Source organism: Chrysemys picta, chromosome 11 (assembly GCF_011386835.1).
Source record: "Chrysemys picta bellii isolate R12L10 chromosome 11, ASM1138683v2, whole genome shotgun sequence".
Classification (NCBI taxonomy): domain Eukaryota; kingdom Metazoa; phylum Chordata; order Testudines; family Emydidae; genus Chrysemys; species Chrysemys picta.
In genome coordinates, this window is record NC_088801.1 from 5,329,234 (window position 1) to 5,353,639 (window position 24,406).

Consider the following 24,406-nt stretch of genomic DNA (forward strand, 5'->3'; position numbering starts at 1 on the left):
AACCAGACCTTAGTGCTTTAGATACCCTCCCTTCTTCAACCACGAGATGGACGACTGACTGGTACCTTCCACCAGCATAATTTTCACATTTAAAACCAGATAAACATGTTTGCAAGACAGTGAGACTATATTTTCAAATATTTTTTGTAGTTGCATAATCTTAGTATTTGAAATTGCCATTTTCTGAGCTGTGGATTTTGATTTGAGAAATTTCTGAGTGGCAGATCTCAAAGCAGCTCAGTGCTTAACACGTATCACTCTGCACCTCAAACCTAATCTGTTGAAAATCAGAATGAACATTTATTTCAGTCCTGAAAGGCTTTCCTTTTCAAATAAATGTAAATTAAAAAACTTGTTAAGTTTTGGCTGCAGTTCTGGAATGATGGCTTCCATAATTAAGGAAGAGGAATCTAACTACTGCTTGGCCTAGATGGTCAGTGTACCATTGTTGGTTCTGTGGTCCCTAAATATCCACTCCACCAACTCTGTCCTCACAGCTCACTGTGGTGCTGATGACCCATAACAAATGAAAGAAGAGGAGAGACAACTAGAGCATTGATGGTGGAAGTCTCATGTGAATCTGACCAATTATGATGTGCAGACTTTAAGACTGTATGTTGTGGCTTTGCAGGAAGTAAAGACAGGTTTTTCTCCTTCCATCACAACAGAACTGTTTGAAGTGACCAACAGCCTGATAAAGCCTGTAACCACCCAGATTGAGCTTGACTCATGTGAAAAATGTAATGTTGTTTTGCAGACAGGCTTGCTCTGATTCAGAATGAGTTGTCTGCTGACGCAGAAACAGAACCACATCCAGCAGGGGAAAATGCTGTCATCTTTGCTTGAATTACAGCTGGTGCCATTCAGGTTACAGAGGTGCTGGAGTGCTTTTGTGCTACAATTTTTGAGTGAAGGCCAGCTGGAGAGTACTGTGTCCGTTTTCGCTTGTGTTTGTTGATGTTTCCCTATGTGGTGGGAAAGATGCCAGTGGTCTTAAGCTATTGAGGCCAGAGTTCAAGAAACCAATTCTTGATACTGACATTCTGGCTAACTGTGACTTCCATCTGGGGAAGGTCATTGAGAAGGTGGTAGTGGGGCAGTGCTCGGTTTCTTGATTGATCAGATTTCCTTGGCCTCAAGTCAATAAATAAATAAATTAATTAATTAATGGGGATATCCCATCTCATAGAGCTGTAAGGGACCCTGAAAGGTCATCGAGTCCAGCCCCCGGCCTTCATTAGCAGGACCAAGTACTGATTTTGCCCCAGATCCCTAAGTGGCCCCCTCAAGGATTGAACTCACAACCCTGGGTTTAGCAGGCCAATGCTCAAACCACTGAGCTATCCTGTCAGTGGATGAAGACTTTATGCTTATTCTCTTAAGGTACCTTTGATGGTTTGGAGCATAAGACTTAGATTCACTTGTGGACCCTTGCAGTAGTGGTTGAGCTGCTCTTGAATGGCTCTGGTATTGTTCTGGGAGAACCTAAAAGGTAGCTGGAGGCAACTGTTCCTTTACTTCAAGGGTTCTTTCCTGCAAGGTACCACTGTGCCAAGAAGAGCTTGGGGCCAACTGTAACATAATCCGAGAGAGAGAGAGAATGTTAATTGGCTGGGGGAGGCAGCCAGGAGAATTTTAGTAGAACTTGCTGGCTGCCGTCATTGAGAAAGTGCAACCATTTGTAACACCATGGTTGTCACATCCGGGACTGCTTTTGGATGCCTGGATAGTGACTGTGGTGTGCACAGTGCTGCTTTTCCCATCCTTGCCATGTAAGAAGTATGACCTTATCTTCAGTGCAGACCTCGCCACAATTATCCATGCCTTTATCACCTGGAAACTAGATTGCTGTAATGCACTCGGTGTGGGTCTACATCTTGGGACTAGTTAGAGGCTGAAGCTAGTGCAAAATGCTGAGTCCTTTCTGGTGAATGGAATTGCACATGGGGAACATGTCAGATCAGTGCCCTGGGATCTGCAGGGCTTGCAGTAAGCTTCCAGGTGGAATTCAAGGAGCTGGTTGTACCTTGTAAGGCCCTAAATAATTTGAGACCTCCTTACTTGAGATCCCTGTCTTCCCTTGCCCGGCCACCACAGTTAAGTCACTGGTGGTGTGTGACAATGCGGTTCTGGCGGAACCCAACTGAGAGTGCCAACTCAGGACAAATTGCTAAAATAGGGCAGTTACAGCCCAAGGCTGGGTTTTTTTCCACCTCTAAGGCAAACCAAACCAGCCAGACTAAGAGGACTTCAGTCTCACCCCACTGGCTAACTGCAAGTCTCACAAGCAATCTCCTTAGACACTCCAGTTTCCCAGTATTACCACCAGTGCCACTCGTTATGGGGACAAATGGTTATGAGAACCAATACCCCAGTAAAAGAAAAAGGTTCTCCTGATCCCAAAGGACCAAGCCCCAGACCCAGATCAATATACAAATCAGATCTTACCCACAAATCACGCTGTTGCCAATCCTTTAGAATCTAAAATCTAAAGGTTTATTCATAAAAGGAAAAAGATAGAGATGAGAGTTAGAATTGGTTAAATGGAATCAATTACATACAGTAATGGCAAAGTTCTTGGTTCAGGCTTGCAGCAGCGATGGAATAAACTGCAGGTTCAAATCAAGTCTCTGGAATACATCCCCCGCTGGGATGGGTCCTCAGTCCTTTGTTCAAAGCTTCAGCTTGTAGCAAAGTTCCTCCAGAGGTATGAAGCAGGATTGAAGACAAGATGGAGATGAGGCATCAGCCTTATATAGTCTTTTCCAGGTGTAAGAACACCTCTTTGTTCTTACTGTGGAAAATTACAGCAAAATGGAGTCTGGAGTCACATGGGCCAGTCCCTGCATACTTTGCTGAGTTACAAGGCGTATCTGCCTTCTCTCAATGGGTCCATTGTATAGCTGATGGTCCTTAATGGGCCATCAAGCAGGCTAGGCAGAGCTAACACCAGTTTGTCTGGGATGTCACCCAGCAGCATAGCATACGTTTGAAATACAGACAGTATAGAGCCAATATTCATAACTTCAACTACAAAAGTGATACACACATATAGACAGCATAATCATAACCAGTAAACCATAACCTTGTCTTAGACACCCCATTTGACCCCCTTTATACAAGATTTGCGTGCCACTACAGGACCTTGGTTGCAACAATGATCTATATGGTCCCAGATTATATCAATAACGTCACATGGTGGTTGAACAGTAGGTGCTGTCAGGGCATTCTCTGTGAAGGTCAGTGACATGGAATCTCACTCCCGGACACCGGACTGCAGAGTGTGGTTTCTTATCCTTTCTGGCATGCTGTAAAGCTCCCCTCTCCTCCAGCTACTGTGGAGAAATGGGCAAGTTGCATATTTATGGGTATTCCTTTTATATCAGGTGCCCTTCAGTTCATCGTCTAGGCACCCAAAGCATAGGATAGGTGCATATATTTTTATAAATTAGAAGAAATATACTGCATGTATTTGTGCTACTTTTCATTTGGGTAATCCCTATTAGAATCAGTATCTAATTTCCAAGTGGACTCCAAGTAATACACATTTTTATCTACAAGTAAAGTTCCCTCTAATTCATTTTCATTCCTCAGTGCTCTCCTGACCGATAATCCTAGTAAAAATATACCACAAATAAATTATTGTAGCATTGCTCTAAATGCACATATCTAATTTTTTAAACCATCTAAGTCCCATTGACTAAGTGCCTAGGTTGCTTTTGAAAACAGAACTTGTGTTCCTCAGTGCTTAAGTGCTTTTGAAAAAATTCCTAAAGTGCCTTGTATTTAGACAGTAGTTACCTGGAGTGCTGTTTCTGTTTGAAATTAGAAAGTGCAGCCCTTAGTGCATACTCAGGATTTGATTCCTTGTTGCTTAGATTGCACGATGGAACAGTATGGATTTGAAAAGGTCTGAAATAGATGTAACATTTGCACTATTGTACTAGCTGGTGGCCAGGAGAGGGGCTGGATTATCGAATAGTTGCTTTGTATTGTTTGAGCCATAAAATCTATTACCCATATACAACTATATAGCCTAGGTTATTCAGAATTTTGAATAGCCTTACTAATTCCTAGCTAAATATCTTATTGTCTCATCTGGTTTTGTGCCATGTCAGTGTAAATCTCTACATTTACATTTATAAAACTTTTCCTCTGGTATCTTGCTGCTGTACTATTTCCTGACTTGTATCGCAAGCACAATTTAAGTTGTTCTTAAGATTATCCTGCATAGCACCCTTGGGAATTTTTTGTTCTTACCTCGTTTGGAATACACAATTCAACAAGCACTATTTTCCTCCAAGAGTTAGGTCTCCAATATCTCCCGTTGCCTCTTCCCATATTCTTTTCAAGCTATCAATAGTCCTCATCAAGAATTTCCATGCTATGTAGATGATCACTTACTTAAAGTATGTTCAGAAAAGCAATTTTTTAAAAATAACTTTACATTCCTGCTCAGGATGTTTTCTTTTTATCCTTCAATTTACTCATATAGGCTAATTGTCTAATACCTCTTGTCTCCTAGGGACGGTTGCAGAGGAATACAATGCCTTCTTTTATTCCCTTGTATCTCAAGATACTCAGGAAATGGCATATTCAACCAAACGACAAAGATTTCTGGTAGATCAAGGTTACAGCTTCAAGGTAATTTTGTCCCTTTAATGTGGAACACTGATGACTTGTGCGTATAATGTCAAATTTGCACATCTTGGAGTCTTAATGTACCTCATATACTTCCTGAAGATAATGAAGGGTGCTATTGGTTAATCAGTTGGTGCTTACAGGCAACTATTGTTGCTGTAACATTACTATATTGTGGTGTCTGTACTGCTGTAGAGGACAGGTTAAGGTAGCATTAATTACAGCATCTGACAAGGCAAAGCATTCTGACTTTATAGCAGGCAACAACTGGGGAGTGGGGCCAGAGAAACAACACATATGGGAAAAATTGGCTGATTCCACAAAAATGGGATGGCCTTAACGTGTAAGTTTTGGAAGCCCTCCCATTTGAGAGTGTGGAGAATAGAGACTCAAGTAAACTAGCTTTGTGTCCCCAGTTGGTCAAAGTCCTCATTGCTGTAGGTGATATTGTGTATAGTGTACATCAGAGTCCAGTGAATATCTTAGTATATTTTACTTCCTTTGGTTATATCTTAAGAACACTACTCTTTTTTTTTTTTCTCCCCCCTCTTCATTTGTGACCTTTTCCTTCCCTCCACTTCATCAGTTCTGCTTGATGCTGTCATGAAAGGCTTCATAATTGAATTGCAGTTTGAACAGCCTTTATTCCTGAAACCATATTGCCCAAATTAGTGGTTCAGTGGTTGGTATCTTTTCTCTCAGGATTTGTTCTCAGCATCCACACTCAGATATTATTCTATCAAAGATAGCTCTCAAAAAATTGTAAATGAAGCAGTTCTGATTCCTTATCATTGGACCAGTGGCACCAGTAGGACTTGGCATAGTTATCAATAACTATCCCAACCAAAACAGGTTGATATTGATGTCGCCTCAAAGATTAGCACCACCATTGGAAGACGTTTACTCCATCTTTCAGAAGAGAACCTTTTCCCCACCATTCAACAGACAGATCTTGAACCACCTGACCAACATCCTTCATCCTGTCCCCAAGACTCATCATCTTCTCCCAACAAGGCAGTTGTCTTGGCACTTATACTATCTCCTGATGACTTTAGACCCTTCCAGAAGTTTTTTGCCTGGATTGTTGATGAACCAGAAACAGAGACCTCATTGACTAAGGAAACTTATTTGACATAATATATTCTTTCAGTTCTGCTATAATAGCATTGCCCATTAACAAGGGCATTTTAGAACTGCAAAAATTCTATGGCAAATGCAAGCAACGTTACCGCCGACGGCTAAAAGAGCAGGAAAAAAAGCTACCCAAGTAGCCAAAAGGGTTTTGAGCGATTATACACCCTCCCAACATTGGATTCTTTAGTGGACTTTGCAGTTCATGAAAAAAATTAAAGGGTCTAAGAGTACCTGAAAGGAGAAAAAAAAACTAAAGAAACTAGATCTCTTTGGGAGGAAGGCTTATTCATCAGCATCACTTCAGCTACAAATAGTGAACTAAAGCTTTGTTTGCGAAATTGAATGATGTAACCTGGGACATAATATCTTTCTTTCTGTCCAAACTCTATAGAGTGCAGTTAAAAACTATTATGACTAAAAAAAAACCTAATGGCAAAGAAGTTACAAGCAGCCATGGATGCATCAGACACGATGGCTAGACATAGGGCCACTGCAGTTACTATGTAAAAGAGCATCATGCCTCTGGTATTCCTAGGGAGACTCAGAATACAGTAGACTTCTCAGTTTTGGGTACAGATTTATTAATATGATGTACTGATGATGATGCTTTACATCCAGAGTCACACTATGGTCAGTGGGCATTCAGCCCCAAACTGCAAGCTATTCAGATACAAAAGGCAAACTAGACAGAAGACACCCAGCTACTCTCAACAACGGCCTTCTGAGTACCCACCTAGGAAGAAGATGAGACTCTCTCAAAAGAAGTAAATCTCTTTCGCAATCACCATTCAGACTACACCAGCTGCCAGATATCAGATTTAACGCAGGAGTTGAGAACCACACTGAAACTGGATGAGAGTCCTCCCCAAACTCCACCTTCAGGTGCCATCTTTCTCTTTTCTGCCAAGCCCAACTGGAATAACAATTGACAAATGGGTGCTGGAAGTTGTCTCCACTGAATACGAGAACCTATTTAAATCCTCCCTCTCTCCCCCAAATCTCTTCCCATCCCTCTTCAGGGATCCTTCTCAGGAAAACCAACTAAAAGAAGTAATTTCCCTGCTTCATCTAGGGGTCCTTGAGAAACTACCTGCGGCGTTTAGGCCAAGAGGCTTCAGATCCCAAAATATCCTTATTCTGAAGACAAAAGGGCGTCTTTGTCCTATCCTAGACCTGAGCAGACTGAACAAATATCTATGCCATTTCAGGTTCAAGCTGAAAATGATTGCGGCCATCATCCCTTCCCTTTAGCTCAAGATTGGTTTGTGGCTGTCGATCTCCAAGACATGACTTCAATACTGTGATCCAATACAAGAGACTGCTGTTCAGTCTCTCTCCACAGCACCAGTAGTCTTCACAAAATGCCTACTTGTTGCGGCAGCATAACTAAGGAGACAAACCTTTCCCATCTATCCATATTTAGACAATTGGCTGGTCTCATCAAGAAGTCACCACAGCCTAGAACTGTGTCCTTCACCTATGTAGGCAGCAGGGCTTCATGGGGAAAGACTCCCAACCCATCACAGAGTTCATAGGAGCCCTAATTGATTCCAAGTTATCCAAAGCGTACTTTCCCAAGGACGCATTTCACTCTCTCTAGACAGTTATCACCAACATCAAAGTGAACTCATCAGCCATAATCAGAACTTGCCTCAGATTTAGCGGCCACATGTCAGCATGCACCTACCTGACACCACTAGTCAAATTTCACCTATGTCCATTGCAATGCTGGCTAAAGTCAGTTTACCACCCCACAAGACATCAGATGACCACACACGTTGTGGTTCTAGCTTACATCCTGTTATCTGACCACCAGTTCAGTTACATCAGGAGAGTTCAGAAGAGGGGTATCCTTCTCCATCCCCTCCTACAAAGACCGATAAGACATCAGTCAGGAACAGGCTAGGTGCAAACCTGGACCACCTTGAGATACAGGGACTTTCCTACTCTGGGGATGGGATAAGAGAACAAACACATGAGATATGTGTATTCCTGTTGCTTAGTCTGCTATTGGAAGGTGCTCAGATGCTGTGGGGATGAATGTGGTATACAAATCTAGATAGAATAGAATAGGGGTATGGTCCCAAAAGGACATGAATCCTTACATAGCTCTAGAATTGCAAGTCATCTCTCTAGCTTCCATAGCATTCCAACCTGTTTAAAAATTCCATAGTATGGATTCTCTCAGGCAACACACCTGCAATGTATTATGTAAGCAAGCAAGGGAGGTATCTGCTCATCACCCCTGTGGTAGAAGGCAATCAAGTTATGGACATAATGTCAACTCCATGGAATAACCTCAGTAGCTTTTCATTTCCTAGGAGCCAGCAGTGATGGCTTCCTAAGAGGACAATCCATTACCAACCACAAACGGTCACTGAAGAGTTCCCTTCTCACACAGATATTTCACCAGCGGGGAAATCCCATTATAGGTTTGCTTCCCATCAAAAAGAAAACATACTGTCCAGTCTTTTGCTCTAGAGGAGATGTGACCCTGGGATCCTTACAAGACATCGTTTTATACTGTGGGATCAATGTCTCATTTAGGCATTTCAACGGATCTTACTAATACTCAGGATGATATGGAAAAATACGTGGGGTACAGCCCCATTGACTCTGATAGCACTATGTTTGCCCAGACAGCTCTGGTTAACAGAGCTCGGAATGTCTGCTCAGTCTCTGATAGCACTTCCAGACTGTCTAGACATAACACCGAACCAAGGGCAAATATTACACCCAGGCCCACCAAAAACCACTGCACCTTACAGCCTGAATGTTGGCTGACTGAATGCCACTAGCAGAAATTTCTCACTGCAAATATGAGAAATTCTACTGCAGAGCAGAAACCTCTGACAAGGCATACTTATTCCACAAAGTGGGGAAAAAAATTGTTTGGGCACAACCATGACCTTTTGGAGGCCCCATACCTAAAATCCGTGATTATATGCCACATTTGAAATAGTTTGAACTTTCATTCAGTTACTTTATGGTCCACCGTGCAGTGCTTTTGGCATGACAACACCCTCTTCCAGTCACGGTCAGTTTTCTTACCGCACTGTATCTAGATTTTGAAAGGGGTTACTCCATATTTCCCCACCAATTAAGGAATCCCTGCAATGTGGGATCTTAATATTGTCCTTTCAAGCCTCATGGAGGCTTTTCCCCATCACCTTTTTGACATCAGCCAGAAGGGTCAGCAAACTCCAAACTCTAATGGGCGACCCTCCTTAAACACCATTCCATTGAGAGCTCATCCCACATTTATCCCCAAAGTTGTCAAACTTTTATTTAAAACAATATTTATCTCCGCATTTTCTTTCCAAAACCCCATTTCTCTCCAGGGGTAAAGAAACTTAACACCTTAAATGTTTCTGGGTCTTACTGTAGTATCTTAATAGGACAAAGCCCTTCAGACAGACTTCCAAACTGTTGCCATAAATAGTGCTTCTAAGAGGCAAACGGCTTTTTTCCAGAGAACATCTGTGTGTATGTCTACACTGCAATTGGGAGGTGCAATTGCAGTGGTTGTAGACATACCTGAGCTAACTTTGATGTAGTTAGATCATAGCTAGCTCAAGTAACAATAGTGAAGTCCTATCCACCCAGGACTCGAGGTACCTACTCAAGCGGCCATCACCCATGGTGCTGCATCTTCTCTAATACTGCTATTCTAGTTATCTTTGATCTAGCTTGGGTATGTGTACATGTTGCAATCACACTTCTGAATTGCAACATAGACATATACTGAGTTATCTATTTTGGGTATTTCAGCCTGCTATCACGTGGCTGGTCTACTTCCTCCAGATGTCAAAGCTCATTCCACTAGAGCGCAAGCTTGTTTTACAAACCTCTCCATATGAGATATGCCTGGCAGCCACTTGTAGAACCCCTTTACTGTTGGTTAAATATTATGCCCTCAACTTGTTGGAAAGATCAGGTGCCAAATATGGTAGGGGAATGTTATCCTGATTTAGTGGCAGCTTGGACTCCTCAGTCCCACCTTCCAGATGGTGACTGATAAGCAGAGCCCTAAAATGGGATCAAATATTCAGAGAAAAAATGATTATTTGTGTTACATGCATCTGAAGAAGTGGGTTTTTTACCCACAAAAGCTTATGCCCAAATAAATCTGTTAGTCTTTAAGGTGCCACTGGACTCCTTGTTGTTTTTGTGGATATAGACTAACACAGCTACCCCCTGATATTTCTCTTACAATAACTCTGGTTCTTCAGTGTTTTGCCCATGATCCGCCCTCCATCAGTCTTTAATTGATATTAAGAATTGAGGGAACTGTGGGATGGTTGTGGCTGCTCTGCCCTTTGTCCTCGGGTGAGGGAAGTAGGTGTAGCCCAATGGACGCTACTATTGAAAGATTCTGACCTTGCACACACGAGGTATATGCACAATCTGGAGTGGGATTTACATGGATAAAACCTCTAGAAGAATCATTTTTTTCATAGTCTATGGCCAGTTAAGAGGACTGCTTCAGAACAGGTCTCACAACTGAAATAATTTCACTGCAGTCTTTATATATGAAAGCCTTTTTTGTGGCATATCAAGTTTGCCCAAATAGTTGCAGATTAGTGTTGATCTAATAGCGAACAGGCCTACATGGTTATAGCCAAAAAGACTCAAAGAAATTGCTTTACTTGTATTTGAATGCTTTGGATTATGGAACTAATTAAAAAAGGCCAAAACAGAGAGATTTCCTTTTGCAAGTAATCCTTAGTTTTAGGAGCCTTAAATTGGCATTATAACTAGGACAGTATGAGTGCCAAATGGTTGGTGCCAAACTTAAGGCTGGTACCGTGGGAAATAAAAAATATATATATATATAGTTTTCTGGAAACACTTTCTATGTATGGATAGTTTGATGTGCCATTTATTAAATAGTTCCATGTGTTATATCTGTCTGTATGGATAAAAATTGTGGCTTTTTTAATCTTTTTGCTATTTTGTGTAGTGCAGTTGCTTTTTAAATAGAGCCCTCTTGTCATGATTCCTTACTCAGAGCCCAGTGAGTTAACTGTAATTGTCTCATGTTTTATCTTATTAAAGTATATTCCCTTTGAAAAATATTGCTCTACAAATCTAAGACTTTTATATTAAATCTTGGACCAATAGCAGAAAAACCTACTAGACCAAAGAATCGGTGATAACTTCTAAATTTGACACTTCTCGAACCAGGCCAACTTGAAACAAGTATTGTATTCTGTTGAAAACCAAAGAGTCTCTCTTTAGTTGTACACATCATTTTGTTTTTAAACCATCGCAAGGGACAGTTTAATACACCTTAAAATCATTTTTCTTCTTTCTACACTTTTTCCTGTTAGAAGCTGGACACAATCTTAGCATATGCTATTTTTCATAGATTCACAGATTGTAAGACCAGAAAGGACAATTGTGATCTAGGTAGGCCTGTGTAACAGAGGCCATAGAGACTTCCTTGAATTAATTTCTGTTTAGGTGTTTTTCTAAAAGATACACTCCAGTATTCAATCTTGATTTTAAAAAATCTCCTGTGAGGGAGAATCAACTGCAACTGTTGATAAGTTGTGCAGTGGTTAATTACCCTCACTGTTAAAAATGTGCACCTTATTTCTAGTGTGAATTTGTCTAGTTGCTAGCCATTGGCCCTTGTTATACCCTTGTCTGCTAGATTGAAGAGCCCATTATCAAAGTTTTGTTCCCCGTGTAAGTATTTGTCGACTGTGCCAAGAACTGATCTCTGTGGAACCTCAGTAGAAACATACACTCCCTTGATAATGATTCCCCTTTTCTGTTTACATTTTGAGACATGTCTGTTAGCCAGTCTTTAATCCATTTTTGTTCCATGTTGATATTCTGTCATTCCAGTTTCTTATTCAAAATGCTTTATAGAAGTCTAAATATATTACATGAACACTATACCTTTGTAATTTCATAAATATGTATATATAATATTGTTTGACAAGATCTATTTTCCATAAACTATGGTGACTGGCATTAATTATATATTCTAAACAACTATATAAACCAAAGCTTTATAAAATATGATCACAGTTTGGTGTCCTAGCTTCTCAATGGTATCAAGCATTAACCTCTTAACTGTTGACGTTCAAGAGAACTCAGGTGTTCAGAGGATATCTAGATTGAAATGGGAGAGGAAAAAGCCAGATGATAAATCCGTATGACCCAGTTTGAATGTCTGTCTTGAAACCTGCCATGGCTGGAAACACTGGGAAGTCATAAGTGCACCCAGGACTAGCATAATTTTTTAAAGCAGTAAACTTGGATCAGTAATCAAAATGGGGGGGGAAATGTCGATTCCTTTCTACTCTGGATTTAAACAGAGTTGTTTTTGAGTCTGATAGCCCTACTGAGGGGAGAGATGTTTCAGTGATTGTGAAAGAAACGGAATTTACAGTGAATAGTCGTATATTGTAAACGTTCTTTTTTCACTAAGACTAAGGGTACGTCCACTCTACCCACCAGATTGGCGGGTAATGATCAATCTATCGGGGATCGATTTATCGCGTCTCGTCTAGATGTGATAAATCGATCCCCGAACGTGCTCCCTGTCGACTCTGGAATTTCACCAGAGCGAGAGGCGGAAGTGGAGTCAACAGGGGAGCTGTGGCTGTCGATCCCATGCCGTGAGGACAGGAGGTAAGTCGATCTAAGATGTGTCTACTTCAGCTACGCTATTCTCGTAGCTGAAGTTGCGTATCTTAGATCGATTCTTCCCCCCCCCCCCCAGTGTAGACCAGCCCTAAGAAGCAGAAGCTGGGAGACTTTGGAGTTCTCTAGGAAAGGAGGACTTTGAAGTAGAGTGGTGATATATTACCAGCAGATAGTATAGTAAATGTACTTGCCCAGATATCTGACTAAATAGGAGACTAAAATATGTGCTAAACTGTACTCGTATCCTTGGTGGTAAAGGCAAATCAGGGTGGGATGCACGTGTCAGAATTCTCATACTGAAAGCTGGTGGACTGTGCCTCATGAAAATGTAGACTAGTGAAGAAAGCTAGAGGAATAAACAAAAGTGGGTCAGTCCATAAGAAGAAACTGTAATCTAAAAAAGCAGTTTTCTGCCCTCTTTATTATTAACTCAAATATAATTACTAAGCTAAATGTGCTTTGCTCAATTTCCTTTTCAATGTGGTACGTTAAGCGTTTGGCTGAACATTCTGAAATAAGCCTGCCTTCATCCTCAGCTATGTGCTTTTGTTCTAGCCTCTTATCTAAATGACATTTTACATTCGGTTCCTTTAGCACAGAATGTAACAAGGCAGGTGTGTGGTATCATTCACCTTGTATTATGTGTATTTAGACTTGGCAGAATTCGATTTTTTAAAAATAATTTTGATGGATGTTATCGGTTTATTTCTAAGGTTTTTTTTCTATTTTTATCAATTTAAATTTTCTCAGTTGTATAAAATTGGGGGGAGGGGTCAGACAATAATTTAATGACAGTAGATGTTGAGAGTCAAAAATTAGAAGTTTTATAACTGTTAAAACACAAACTGTCAACATCACGTGTCAAAATATACAAAGTAAAATTCTTAAATCAAGTTCTACATTCTGAAGCGTCATTTTTTCCTTGCCCATCTGTAAATTTCGATTATCAGTGATGGAAATATTTGTCAGTTTTTTTTTCCCTGTGGCACCTTTAAGACTAACAGATGTATTGGAGCTTCATGAGGTTGATAGATTTCCATTCCATATGGCTAAATGCAGTGCCTTGCATAGTGTCTAGTGTCAGAGGGGTAGCTGTGTTAGTCTGGATCTGTCCTAAGCTTTCGTGGGTGAATGCCCACTTCGTCAGACGCATGTCAGTTTGTGTGTGCGGTGAATCGAAGTTTACCGACATTTACTAATTTAAAAATGTAATCTTTCCAAGCCTACGTATATTTGTGGTAGCTGTGAAGCAAAGGTGATGGACTGCTAATACGCTATAAATGCAGTAAGGTCCACTGGGGTGGGGGGGAGGGGGCATAGTTGATTTTCTTGGGAAATGTGGAGATGCTAATTTAAAAAAACTAAAGTGAACACTGAGCAAATGCATCCTCCACCACATTCTGCCTCCTAGGTGATCACAAAGCTTGCAGGAATGGAAGAAGAACAACTTTCATTTTCATCCAAAGAAGAGCAGCAACAGCTTCTTCAGAAGGTCCTGCAAGCGTCTGACCTGGATGCTGAGGAAGAGGTGGTAGCAGGAGAGTATGGCTCAAAGTCAACTCAGGTAAATGAAGAACACTTAGCTTCTGGTAACTGTGGACTACAAATGCGACAGAACTGGACCCTTACTTCTTAGTCTTGCTTCTGCATAACAGTGCCAATACACAGAACGTTGAAAAATAGAATTCTTTACTTTCAGCTCCTCTAACACCTAGTTAACGATGAGAGTAACTGCTAGCTTAGGGACTAGAGAGAAATGAGACACTTGAACAGGTGTGACCGCTACAGTATCCTTTTATGTTTTAGGACATTGGTGGCAGATGGCAAATTTCTTTTATAGAGATCAGTTTTATGAAATACACATTAAAAATATCCTAGTGCAGTTAATTTATTTGGAGTGTCACACTGATTGAAAGGTTTCATGCTCCAGGACTTCATCCCCAGAGTATAGTTCTTCAAATAAGGCTGATAATCAATCTTTGTATATGCTATTTTATTTTTACTCATAGAAAATAAAACATGATTTCCCTAAAAATAAACACTAGAAACTAAAGGCTTTTCTACATAGGGAGATCTAGGAAAATTAATATGAATTAACCAAACGTGTGAATTTTAGTGGATTAGTTAAACCACATTAAATCCCTGTGTGAACACCCTCACTCAGAATTCAAGTGGCCTTTATTTGGTTATTCACTTGTGAAGTTAATTAAGATAAACTGAATTAAGGCCACATTAGTCTGAATGAGGGTGTTCCCACAGGCATTTAATATGGTTTTACTAATCCACTTTCAAAATGAATATGGATTAATTTTCCTTAGCGTCCCTGCATAGACAATCCTAAGGCTTGCTAATACATTGAGTTAAGGGGACATCATAGGACTGTAGCTCAGACTTCAGGCTTGACCATTAACTGTGGTGGCATTGGGCTGGAATGCCCTTTGAATTCTGAATCGGTTGAGGTATCTCTTCTATAGCTCCATTGCTTTTGTTATACCAACTTTAACTAGAGATGCACATTACTCTTGTAGTGTGTTGTGAGGTGCTTTGGTTGAGGAGCATCCCTGGTGCAGGAGTAGGGGTATACTTACCTATGCACTTAGGTATACAGAATTCTTGATCATCCACTAAGTGTCCAGTGATTTAGTATTTAATTTAAAATATATATAACTTAATAATAGCTATATTAATTTGATCATTCAGCATTGTATCTAGCTACTCTGGCATCAGTGGGTTAAGGAGATTATGTATATAGTTAAACTGAACAATTGCGATTTCTCTTAATCTAGGTGTCCCGTCGTTTTGGCACAATGAGCTCTATGTCTGGAGCAGATGATGCAGTTTATATGGAATATCACACTTCACGGAGCAAGGCATCTTCAAATAAACATGTCCATCCACTTTTCAAACGTTTCAGGAAATGATGTAATATATGGATGCATTTTGTCAAATTGTGGACTTATTTATCCTTCCATACAGCGGAATATGGAGCCTAAATATCTTATAGACCCTTAAAGGACTCTTTAATGTGTGGCTATATAGATATATAAATAGTTAGCAATATATCTGTGCTAATGGGTGAGGCTGAAAAAGTGAAGGAACTATCTCTGACCACAGTGAAAGATGTTATAGAAGGACTGAACCCTGTTTATGCCTATGTGGTGTTCCCAAGGTAATAAAACCTTTATTTTTATCAAGTGAATTTAAAGACCACTTTTTAAGCAAATGCTGCAAACGTGATCTTTTTTTTGTATATCAAGTTTGTACCAATGTTTAAAATTTTATTTATATCATAAATATTCTAGTTGAAAAAAAAGCAAAGTCTAAAATGCTTGAAGGAAAAGCTTAAATAAAACTTGATTAAAAATCATTCATTGTTCACATTTTATGATGTTTATTTTTTACATATGGAGAATTGAGTAATTTGTACTCCTAATTTAAATTTATAACAAACTAGCTCAACATGTCCTGAAGCTTCAAGAGAAAAAACCTGAAGTGGGACTTTGTCACTGGAGTAAACCTAGGAAAAATATTTAGAAGTTAATGAGCAATCCATTTAACCTGTATTTTTGGGGTTCTTACTACAGTTTATCTTCTGTTGTATACATCATAAACTGCACCCATAAATAATCCTCTGTTTAACATTGGCATATTATCATGGAAATTAGTTTTGCATAAAAAGGTAGCATTTTGACTTGCTACAGGGAGAGGGGGAAGCTGGGTTGCGATGGAGAAAGCCCTTTTTTAAAACACAGGTATTTTTGATTCTTGGCAATACTGGCAAAGAAATCTTGTTAATTTGATTCAACGATGGATTTGCTTTTACCACAGCGAAAATGCCTGTCAAAATAAATGTAATCATGAAACTCCTGAGATTTGTTTTAAATACAAACCCACCAAACAGCCCACTAATGATATAAGACCAAAACTTTTGATATTTGCATTTATTAGCTCCTTTCTGTGAGTAGGATTTTTGTAAACAACCTATAATGTAATGCTGTGCTTGATCCACCAGTTCACAGATCTAGGGGGAGGGATAGCTCAGTGGTTTGAGCATTGGCCTGCTAAACCCAGTGTTGTGAGTTCAATCCTTGAGGGGGCCACTTAGGAATCTGGGGCAAAAATCAGTACTTGGTCCTGCTAGTGAAGGCAGGAGGCTGGACTCAATGACCCTTCAAGGCCCCTTGCAGTTCTATGAGATAGGTATATCTCCATAAATTAAGGCTAGGATTAGCCTTACTATGCTGGATGGGATGTATATTAGGGGTTAAGTCTTCAGGGGGCTCTTTTGAGGAAATAAAACAGAGATGGACTTATTTTCTTACGGGAAATAAACACCAAAGCCCTGTTCATGCTGGTGTTTCCATTTTTGGTTAATGTGCTTGGAATGCAAACTGTTCACATTCACACAAATGCTTCTAATGTTTCACAAATATTCCCAGGATCTGTATAACAGCACCAGATCCAGACAGATCTGAGAATTGAACCCAACAGGTTCAATTCAAATTGTTTCATTGTTAGTCCTCGCAACTTCATCTCACAATGCTCAATTCTCCCTCCCCTGTGCTGTGTCTTCCTTCCACGTGGCAAGCCTGGAACCAATCAAGGTGGTGCTTGGGTAGCTTGAGTTAAGATACCTATATAGGAATAATGTGTGTACAATCTTAACGCTCATTCCTTTCCCCTTTGAATTCCTTAGACAATAAGCAAGGGCACAGCACTGGAACATTTGCCCATTCCTCATATCTGCTCTCTTTGTCTTGGGCCTTACACAAAGCAGTGTGTTGAATTATTTGTTTAGCAGAACAGAATGACGAAGTGGGATGATGTGATCATTAAACAGACAATTTTGTCAATGTTCCTAGTGGGACACTTATCTCTGTCAGGTTTTAATGCTCAGTTCAGAACCACTTTCTGCTGTTACAAACTTTGAAAAAGCTGTAATATGCCAGATGTGAAGATGGCTGTAATTTACTAGTTAAATTAATCCTCATGATGCATTTATAGCACTGGCTAGAGCAAAAGATGTGCTCTGCAGCTTTGATAATGTATGTTGGTCCTGACATCTAGCCCTCCTGCTACGACACAATGCACGGAGATCTCTGCTGTTCAGACTGTTCTCAGCACAGAAATAGTACTCACAACTGCATGTGTGGTAAGAATTAAGCAAACCGCTGCCACTCATTGCAAGAGTAGAATCTAGGTCTTCGGAGTTGAACAGCTAGTGTGTATTCTACTATGCTTAGAGAGAACATTGCTACGTTTTAAAATAAACAATAGGTTCCCTTGTTTAAAGTTATGCATAACTGTATCTGGATCATAGCCTGCTAATGTTCCATAAATCTGATTACTCAGATCTTTCAAGTTTTCAAAATTCTTGTTACTAATAGTCTGAAGAATGCCTATTCATAGGTCACTTACTGATATACAGAAAAACCTTCACTAAAAGATCACCTTCAAGTGACTCTTTCACATTTTAAAGTGAACACTTCAAAGTATCCCCATGCAGTTTCTAGTGTAATTTCCTTCATCCTTTAAGACAGCTTTTATTGTGTAACCTACTTTTTCTAGTCCATAGGGTAGTTGGACTGTACTGTACCTGGTTTATTGATGCAGATGTTCAGCTGACCTGCATGATGAACAGCTCACTGGAAGAAGTGAATAATGATCTCTGCTATAGTTGGAGATAATCTTAATTTTTTCCTGTTTTCTCTGCCATGCACCCAAACGCTCAGTTCATTTGAGAAGATTGGAAAGGAACAGTGGAATTGCTTCAGCTCTGCGCCCATCCTGTAAGGTGCAGAATACCCTTAACTCACACGTCAATGGCGTACTCAACTCAGATACTAAGGTGATGGATGTCAATATAAGAATATGGGTGGATAGATGTGTAGGGGCAATGTGGTGGGAAGGTTGCTTTGATGCCCAAGACTCTTTTCAGGGATTTGGTTGCAGTGTTTTACTAATTCTCCCAAGGCTCTTAATTGAATAATTTTCTGTGAGCAATTTTTGGAATTTAGCAGGGCCCCAAGTTTCCAATGGTGAGCGATGGTATGATAGCTTCCTGTTATGTGCTGGGGGAAATACTGATCTCTGCCTGAAGAAGGAAGGATAGTTCTTGCATTGCTAATATCTATATCCAATCCTGGGTTTGTCCCCCTGTGTCGGTGGGTGTGTCCATTGCCTGTGTGAAACCAAAAGTGAAGCGGGCAGGAGGTTTTATATTGTGATCTGTGTTAACGTTGGAGTCTCCCAAACTGATGATGTCTTGTGAATTCTAAACTCTTCTGAACTCCATTACCACAATCAGATAGTGCTCAATCCTAATTAGAGACTCTCTTACAGGAAGCCTTTGGTGTCCAAAGGTCCATAAAGTAGAAGGATGTCCGTTTTCTTCCTCCGTGGTTGCTTCAGCCCTATTAATGGGAGATAGCAGCCATTTTGAATCTTTGTGGAATTCTCTATAGAAAAATAATTCTTCAGCCTCTGTTGAAGAAACATTCAGCTCTTCGAGTGCTTGTCCATATATAGACTCATAGACTTTAAGCTCAGAAGGGACCATTATGATCATCTAGTCTGACCTCCCGCATGATGCAGGCCACAAAAACTGACCCACCCACTCCTGGAATAATTCTCTCCCTTGACTCAGCTGTTGAAGTCCCCAAATCATGATTTAAAGACTTCAAATCGCAGAGAATCCTCCAGCAAGCGACCCCTGCCCCATGCTGCGGAGGAAGGCGAAAAACCTCCAGGGCCTCTGCCAATCTACCCTGGAGGAAAATTCCTTCCCGACCCCAAATATGGCAATCAGCTGAACCCCGAGCATGTGGGCAAGATTCTCCAGCCAGACCCTCCGGAAAAAGTTCTCTGTAGTAACTTTTAATATCCCATCATTGACCATTGTTACTAATTACCAGCAATGGCACGTTATTGACTAAAATCACGTTATCCCATCAAACCATCCCCTCCATAAACGTATCAAGCTTAATCTTAAAGCCAGAGAGGTCTTTCGCCCCCACTGTTTCCCTCGGAAGGCTGTTCCAGAACTTCACCCCTCTGATGGTTAGAAACCTTTGTCTAATTTCAAGCCTAAACTTCCCGACGGCCAGTTTATATCCATTTGTTCTCGTGTCCACATTAGTACTGAGCTGAAATAATTCCTCTGCCTCTCTGGTATTTATTCCTCTGATATATTTAAAGAGAGCAATCATATCCCCCCTCAGCCTGTTATATATATAGTGTGTGTATGTATGTATAGTCCTTCCAATCTCGGCACACATGCACCCTATGAACTTGAGATTGCATCTTTTGGTCAGCAGTGTCCATTGGGTCTGTGCAGATATGCCCTGAGTGCCCTCATGCTCCATCCCAAGGGCATAAAAGGTGGTGCAGGACCAACCGCTACACAGTTCTTTCTCCCCACCTTCGGGTTTGAGACAGAGCTACACTCTCACTGGATACACAAATTTCCAGTTTAGTTATTTAGATTTAGTAGTTGCCCATTGGCACTCCCCTTTTTGATGAACTTTAATTAGATTTTGGAAAGTTTTAAATTCTTTCCTTCCCTTGTATATATTTTTGACCAGAACCTTCCTGCTACCAGGACATGTCACACTGATGGGCAGACAAGGTATCTTTTTGTTGTTGTTTTGTTTGGGGGAGTCCCATATCCCCAGTAAATGCATTGTCCGCAAGCCCTTTTTCTAAATGGACTTTAAAAGCCAGAGGAGCAAGGCTTAAAATGTTTCTTCTAAACTTCTCCATGTGGCCTGACTCAGACCTAGGTCAGCCTTTGTACCTGGTACATCAGTTTGTGGTAAAGAGATGTGCCCCTGGGAGCTCAATATCTGTTAGCTGCAGGGCTCCTTTGGACTTCCATGGATTTGGGTAAGACTGTCCCTGTTGAGTACTGAGATGGAAAGGAGTAGAGGCAGTTCTTCTCAAGAGAGCTCTGTAAAGAAGAGATCAAAATAATCCCTTCATTCTCAATCCAAGGAGATTTCACAGCCTGAGTTGAGTACCAGAGGGTCTTCAAGGGAGTGTACTGCTGACCATTACCATTAATTGAAGGTATGTCTGAATAAATACAGAGACTACTGAGGTGTGTGCAGTACCACTGATGTCAGCACTGGCTGCTGGCTCCTCTTAGGTAGAGATAAAGCTATTGGATCTGAGCATTTCAACTCTGGCTACTGTATGGCCATATTGGAACCAGTGGGGTCCTTATTATGGGCATACCTCACATGTACTGTCTCAGAGAGCTACTCAGAGGCAAGAAACAGTATAACCTCAAGCATCCCCTCATGATACTCAGCATCTCGAGGAAGAACAACAACCTAGAAATTAGGATATTCAGGCACCAGTAACCACTCTTCTTTGTCTCTGGATGAGACAGTGATCCCTTTAGCGCAGTCTCATCTGGATGACTATAAAAGCTTCCGGAAACAGATGATGAGAGTAGTCCAATCACTTCAGATTCTGCTTGAGAAGGTACAGAGCGCTCCTAGTAAGTTACTGGATGTTTTGCATGCATCTATGCTGGGAAAAGTTCCAGGATCCCAAGAGAAGTGCAATCAACAGTGGAGAATTTTCTGTTTGAGGGTTCAGATTTGTTCAGAACGAAAACAGATGATGCTTTTCACACTTAGGGATTCCTGTATCATTCTACACCTGCCTCCTCTCCACTTTCCCCATCCCTATTCAGAGACCTCTTTCATGAGAGATTGTTACTCCAGAAAGTAGATTCATTCCCGTCTCTCGGAGCAATAGAAGAGATTCCTATACAACCGAGGGAAAGGTTTCTAATCAAACTATATCCTCATACCCAGAAGAAAGGGAGATAAGGGCCAATTCTGGATTTGAGAGCACTTAATACCTTTATCCACTGAATAAAGTTCAGAATGGACACCTTAGCCTGCATAATACCATCTCCAGATGAAGGAAATTGGTTTGCGGCTCTCAACCTGCAGGGCATCTATTTTCATATAGCCATACATCGGGTCACAAGAAATTCCTGAGATACGTTACATCAAAACCACTACCAATATAGAGTTCTCTTTGGCCTTTCTATAGCACCAAGGGTATGTACAAAAGTCTTAGCAGTAGTAGCAGTACACCTAAGGAGACAGAGAATAAGTGTCTCTCTATACCTGGATGACCGGCTCATCAGAGGTATAGCGCTCCATCCAAAGCATATTTTAGCTATTCATATCCCTTGGACTTCTCTGTTGACTTTTAGGCCATTATAACACCAATACAAGAATTTATAGGGACCATTATAGACCCCAAGACAGCCAGAGCTTAACCTACAGCAGGTTCCAGACTATGGCCATGCTTGTCTCCCAGCTTCAGACAAATCCTCAAACCATACTAAGAACTTGTCTAAATCTGCTGGGTCACATGGCCGCCTGCATTTTGTCATGCTGCATGCTAGACTGCACTTTTGTTGCATGCAGGACTGGCTGAAATCAGTGCACATTCTGAGCTAGCACAACTTAGACATACCTCTGATGGTGCCACAAGACATTCTCTACTCTCTTCGTTGTAGAAGAACCATAACAAGGTATGAATGGGAGTCCCTTTCTCCCACCTATCCCAACCAAGACCATAGTGACTGATGCTTCATTATTGGGTAGAGGAACCTCACTTGGATCACAAATCAGGTACAAGGCAAATGGAGACTCAATATTCAAGAACTCAGTAGTGTGCAAAGCTTTCATGGAGCCCTTACCTCCAATACATGGACTGTCTATTCAGTTAATGACAGACAACACAACTGCCATGTTTTATACAAACCCTCAAGGAGGGACTCGATCTCCTCTGTGCCAAGAAACAGTTCAATTATGGAATTAGTGCATTCAGCATCAGATATTTCTCTCAGCAATTCACCATATGGGGCTGCAGAACACTGGTGGATGATTTGAGCAGATACTTTTCATCAGAGCATGAATGGACAATTCACTAGTCAGTTATTCAGTTGATTTTCAAGAAATGGGATCATCCAATCAGTAGTCTTATTTGTGACTGATAGGAAGAAGTAATGTCAAGTACTTTCTGCTCCAGAGGGGGACAGAGTCCAGGATCCCTATCATATGTGTTCCTTGGTCTGGTGCACTGATGCACACTTAGCCACTGATTGTGTTACTCCCAAGGGTACTCAGAAAGATCAGACAAAATGCAGCCAGGGTCATCCTGATAGCTCCTGCCTGGCCAAGGCAGTTCTGGTACCTGAAACTGTTACAATTGTCAAACCATCCTCCAAAACTGCTTCCACTATTCCCAGACCTGTTTAAGAATGAAGGAGCCATCCTTCATCCCAGCACATCCACACTACAGCTAACAGCCTGGTTTCTGAATGACTGTGTCACTGAGTAAGTACACCCTGTCACAGGGTATCGGATAGACATCAAGGTAGCTTTCCTCCTGTGCAGGGCAGCGTGGCCTAGTGGCCAAAGTCAACATGGCTTCTCTTTGGTGCGGGGCCATGTGGCCTAGTGGCCAGAGTCAATAGGGCTGCCCTTTGGTGCAAGGCAGTGTGGTCTAGTGGCCACAGTTGATAGGACTATCCTTTGATGCAGGGTGGTGTGTCCTAGCGGCCAGAGTTGATAGGGCTGGGCAGGCAGCCCTCACTGTATAGGGTCCCACAACTTTCTCGCTGGGGCAAATCAGCAACAAGTTTGGACCTTGAAGCCAAAGAAATAGAAATGTCAGAAATAGTGAAGTTATGTTCAGTTGGTGCACAGAACATTTTAACTAATAGCCAAAAGACTCTACCAGGAAGACTTATGCAGCTAAGTGGAGATTTTCAGCTTGGTGTGAACACCATCACTTTCAGCCTCTTGAGACACAAATCCCTGCCATTTTAGACTTCGTACTCTCTCTAAAGAACTCAGGACTTTCAGTTAGTTTTGTCAAGGTGCACCTTGCAGCTGTTTGCACATTCTATCCACCTACAGAGGGGTATACAATTTTTTTCCCCATTCCACTATTTTCAGATTTCTTAGGGGTTTCTTGAGAGATTTTCCACCTATAAGAACCACCAACTCCCACTTGGGACCTTAATGGTGTACTTGTGGGCCTCATGGGTCCTCCATTTGAGCTCATGGCATCGTGTTCTCTTACACGTATCTGTAAAGACCTCCTTCCTTGTAGCCGTCACATCAGCTAGGAGAATTGGGGAAACAAGATCACTCATGGTGGATTCCCCTTATACTATTTTTCACTTTGAAAAGATGTCCGAGACCACACCCTAAGTTCTACTGAAAAGTTTAAATCAGGTTATAAATCCACCTATATTTTTCCAAACCTCATTCTAATCATGCGAAATGACTGCCTAGGAAGGAGTACTGCGGAAAGGGATCTGAGGGTCATAGTGGATCACAAGCTAAATATGAGTCAATAGTGTAACGCTGTTGCAAAAAAAGCAAACCTCATTCTGGGATGTATTAGCGGGAGTATTGTAAGCAAGACACGATAAGTAATTCTTCTGTTCTACTCCGCGCTGATTAGGCCTCAACTGGAGTATTGTGTCCAGTTCTGGGTGCCATATTTCAGGAAAGATGTGGACAAATGGGAGAAAGTCCAGAGAAGAGCAACGAAAATGATTAAAGGTCTAGAAAACATGACCTATGAGGGAAGATTGAAAAAAATGGATTTAGTCTGGAGAAGAGAAGACTGAGAGGGGACATAACAGTTTTCAAGTACATAAAAGGTTATTACAAGGAGGAGGGAGAAAAATTGTTGTTCTTAACCTCTGAGGATAGGACAAGAAGCAGTGGGCTTAAATTGTAGCAAGGGCAGTTTAGGTTGGACATTGGGAAAATATTCCTCACTATCAGAGTGGTTAAGCACTGGAATAAATTGCTTAGGGGGGTTGTGGAATCTCCATCATTGGGGATTTTTAAGAGCAGGTTGGGCAAACACCTGTCAGGGACAGTCTAGATAATACTTAGTCCTGCCTTGAGTGCAGGGG

At 41.1% G+C, this 24,406-nt stretch overlaps 1 protein-coding gene and 1 long non-coding RNA gene across 3 annotated transcripts in view; one reads left to right on the plus strand and one right to left on the minus strand.

Annotated features, from left to right (window-relative positions):
• The window catches only part of ERCC3 (ERCC excision repair 3, TFIIH core complex helicase subunit), a 46,519-nt gene extending 30,714 nt beyond the window's left edge, over positions 1–15,805 (plus strand). For both annotated transcript variants that reach the window (XM_008167762.4, XM_042843041.2), the window contains exons 13-15: positions 4,526–4,644; positions 13,850–14,002; positions 15,225–15,805. In XM_008167762.4, the coding sequence (XP_008165984.1) occupies positions 4,526–4,644; positions 13,850–14,002; positions 15,225–15,359 (407 nt within the window). In that variant the 3' untranslated portion in view covers positions 15,360–15,805. The remainder of the gene's footprint in view (positions 1–4,525; positions 4,645–13,849; positions 14,003–15,224) is intronic.
• On the minus strand, positions 6,132–10,598 carry LOC135974294 (uncharacterized). Its single transcript, XR_010591507.1, has 2 exons — positions 7,881–10,598; positions 6,132–7,486 (listed from the first exon to the last, which is right to left on the minus strand). It is a non-coding gene; the product is annotated as an uncharacterized LOC135974294 (long non-coding RNA).
• Positions 15,806–24,406: the final 8,601 nt, after the last annotated feature.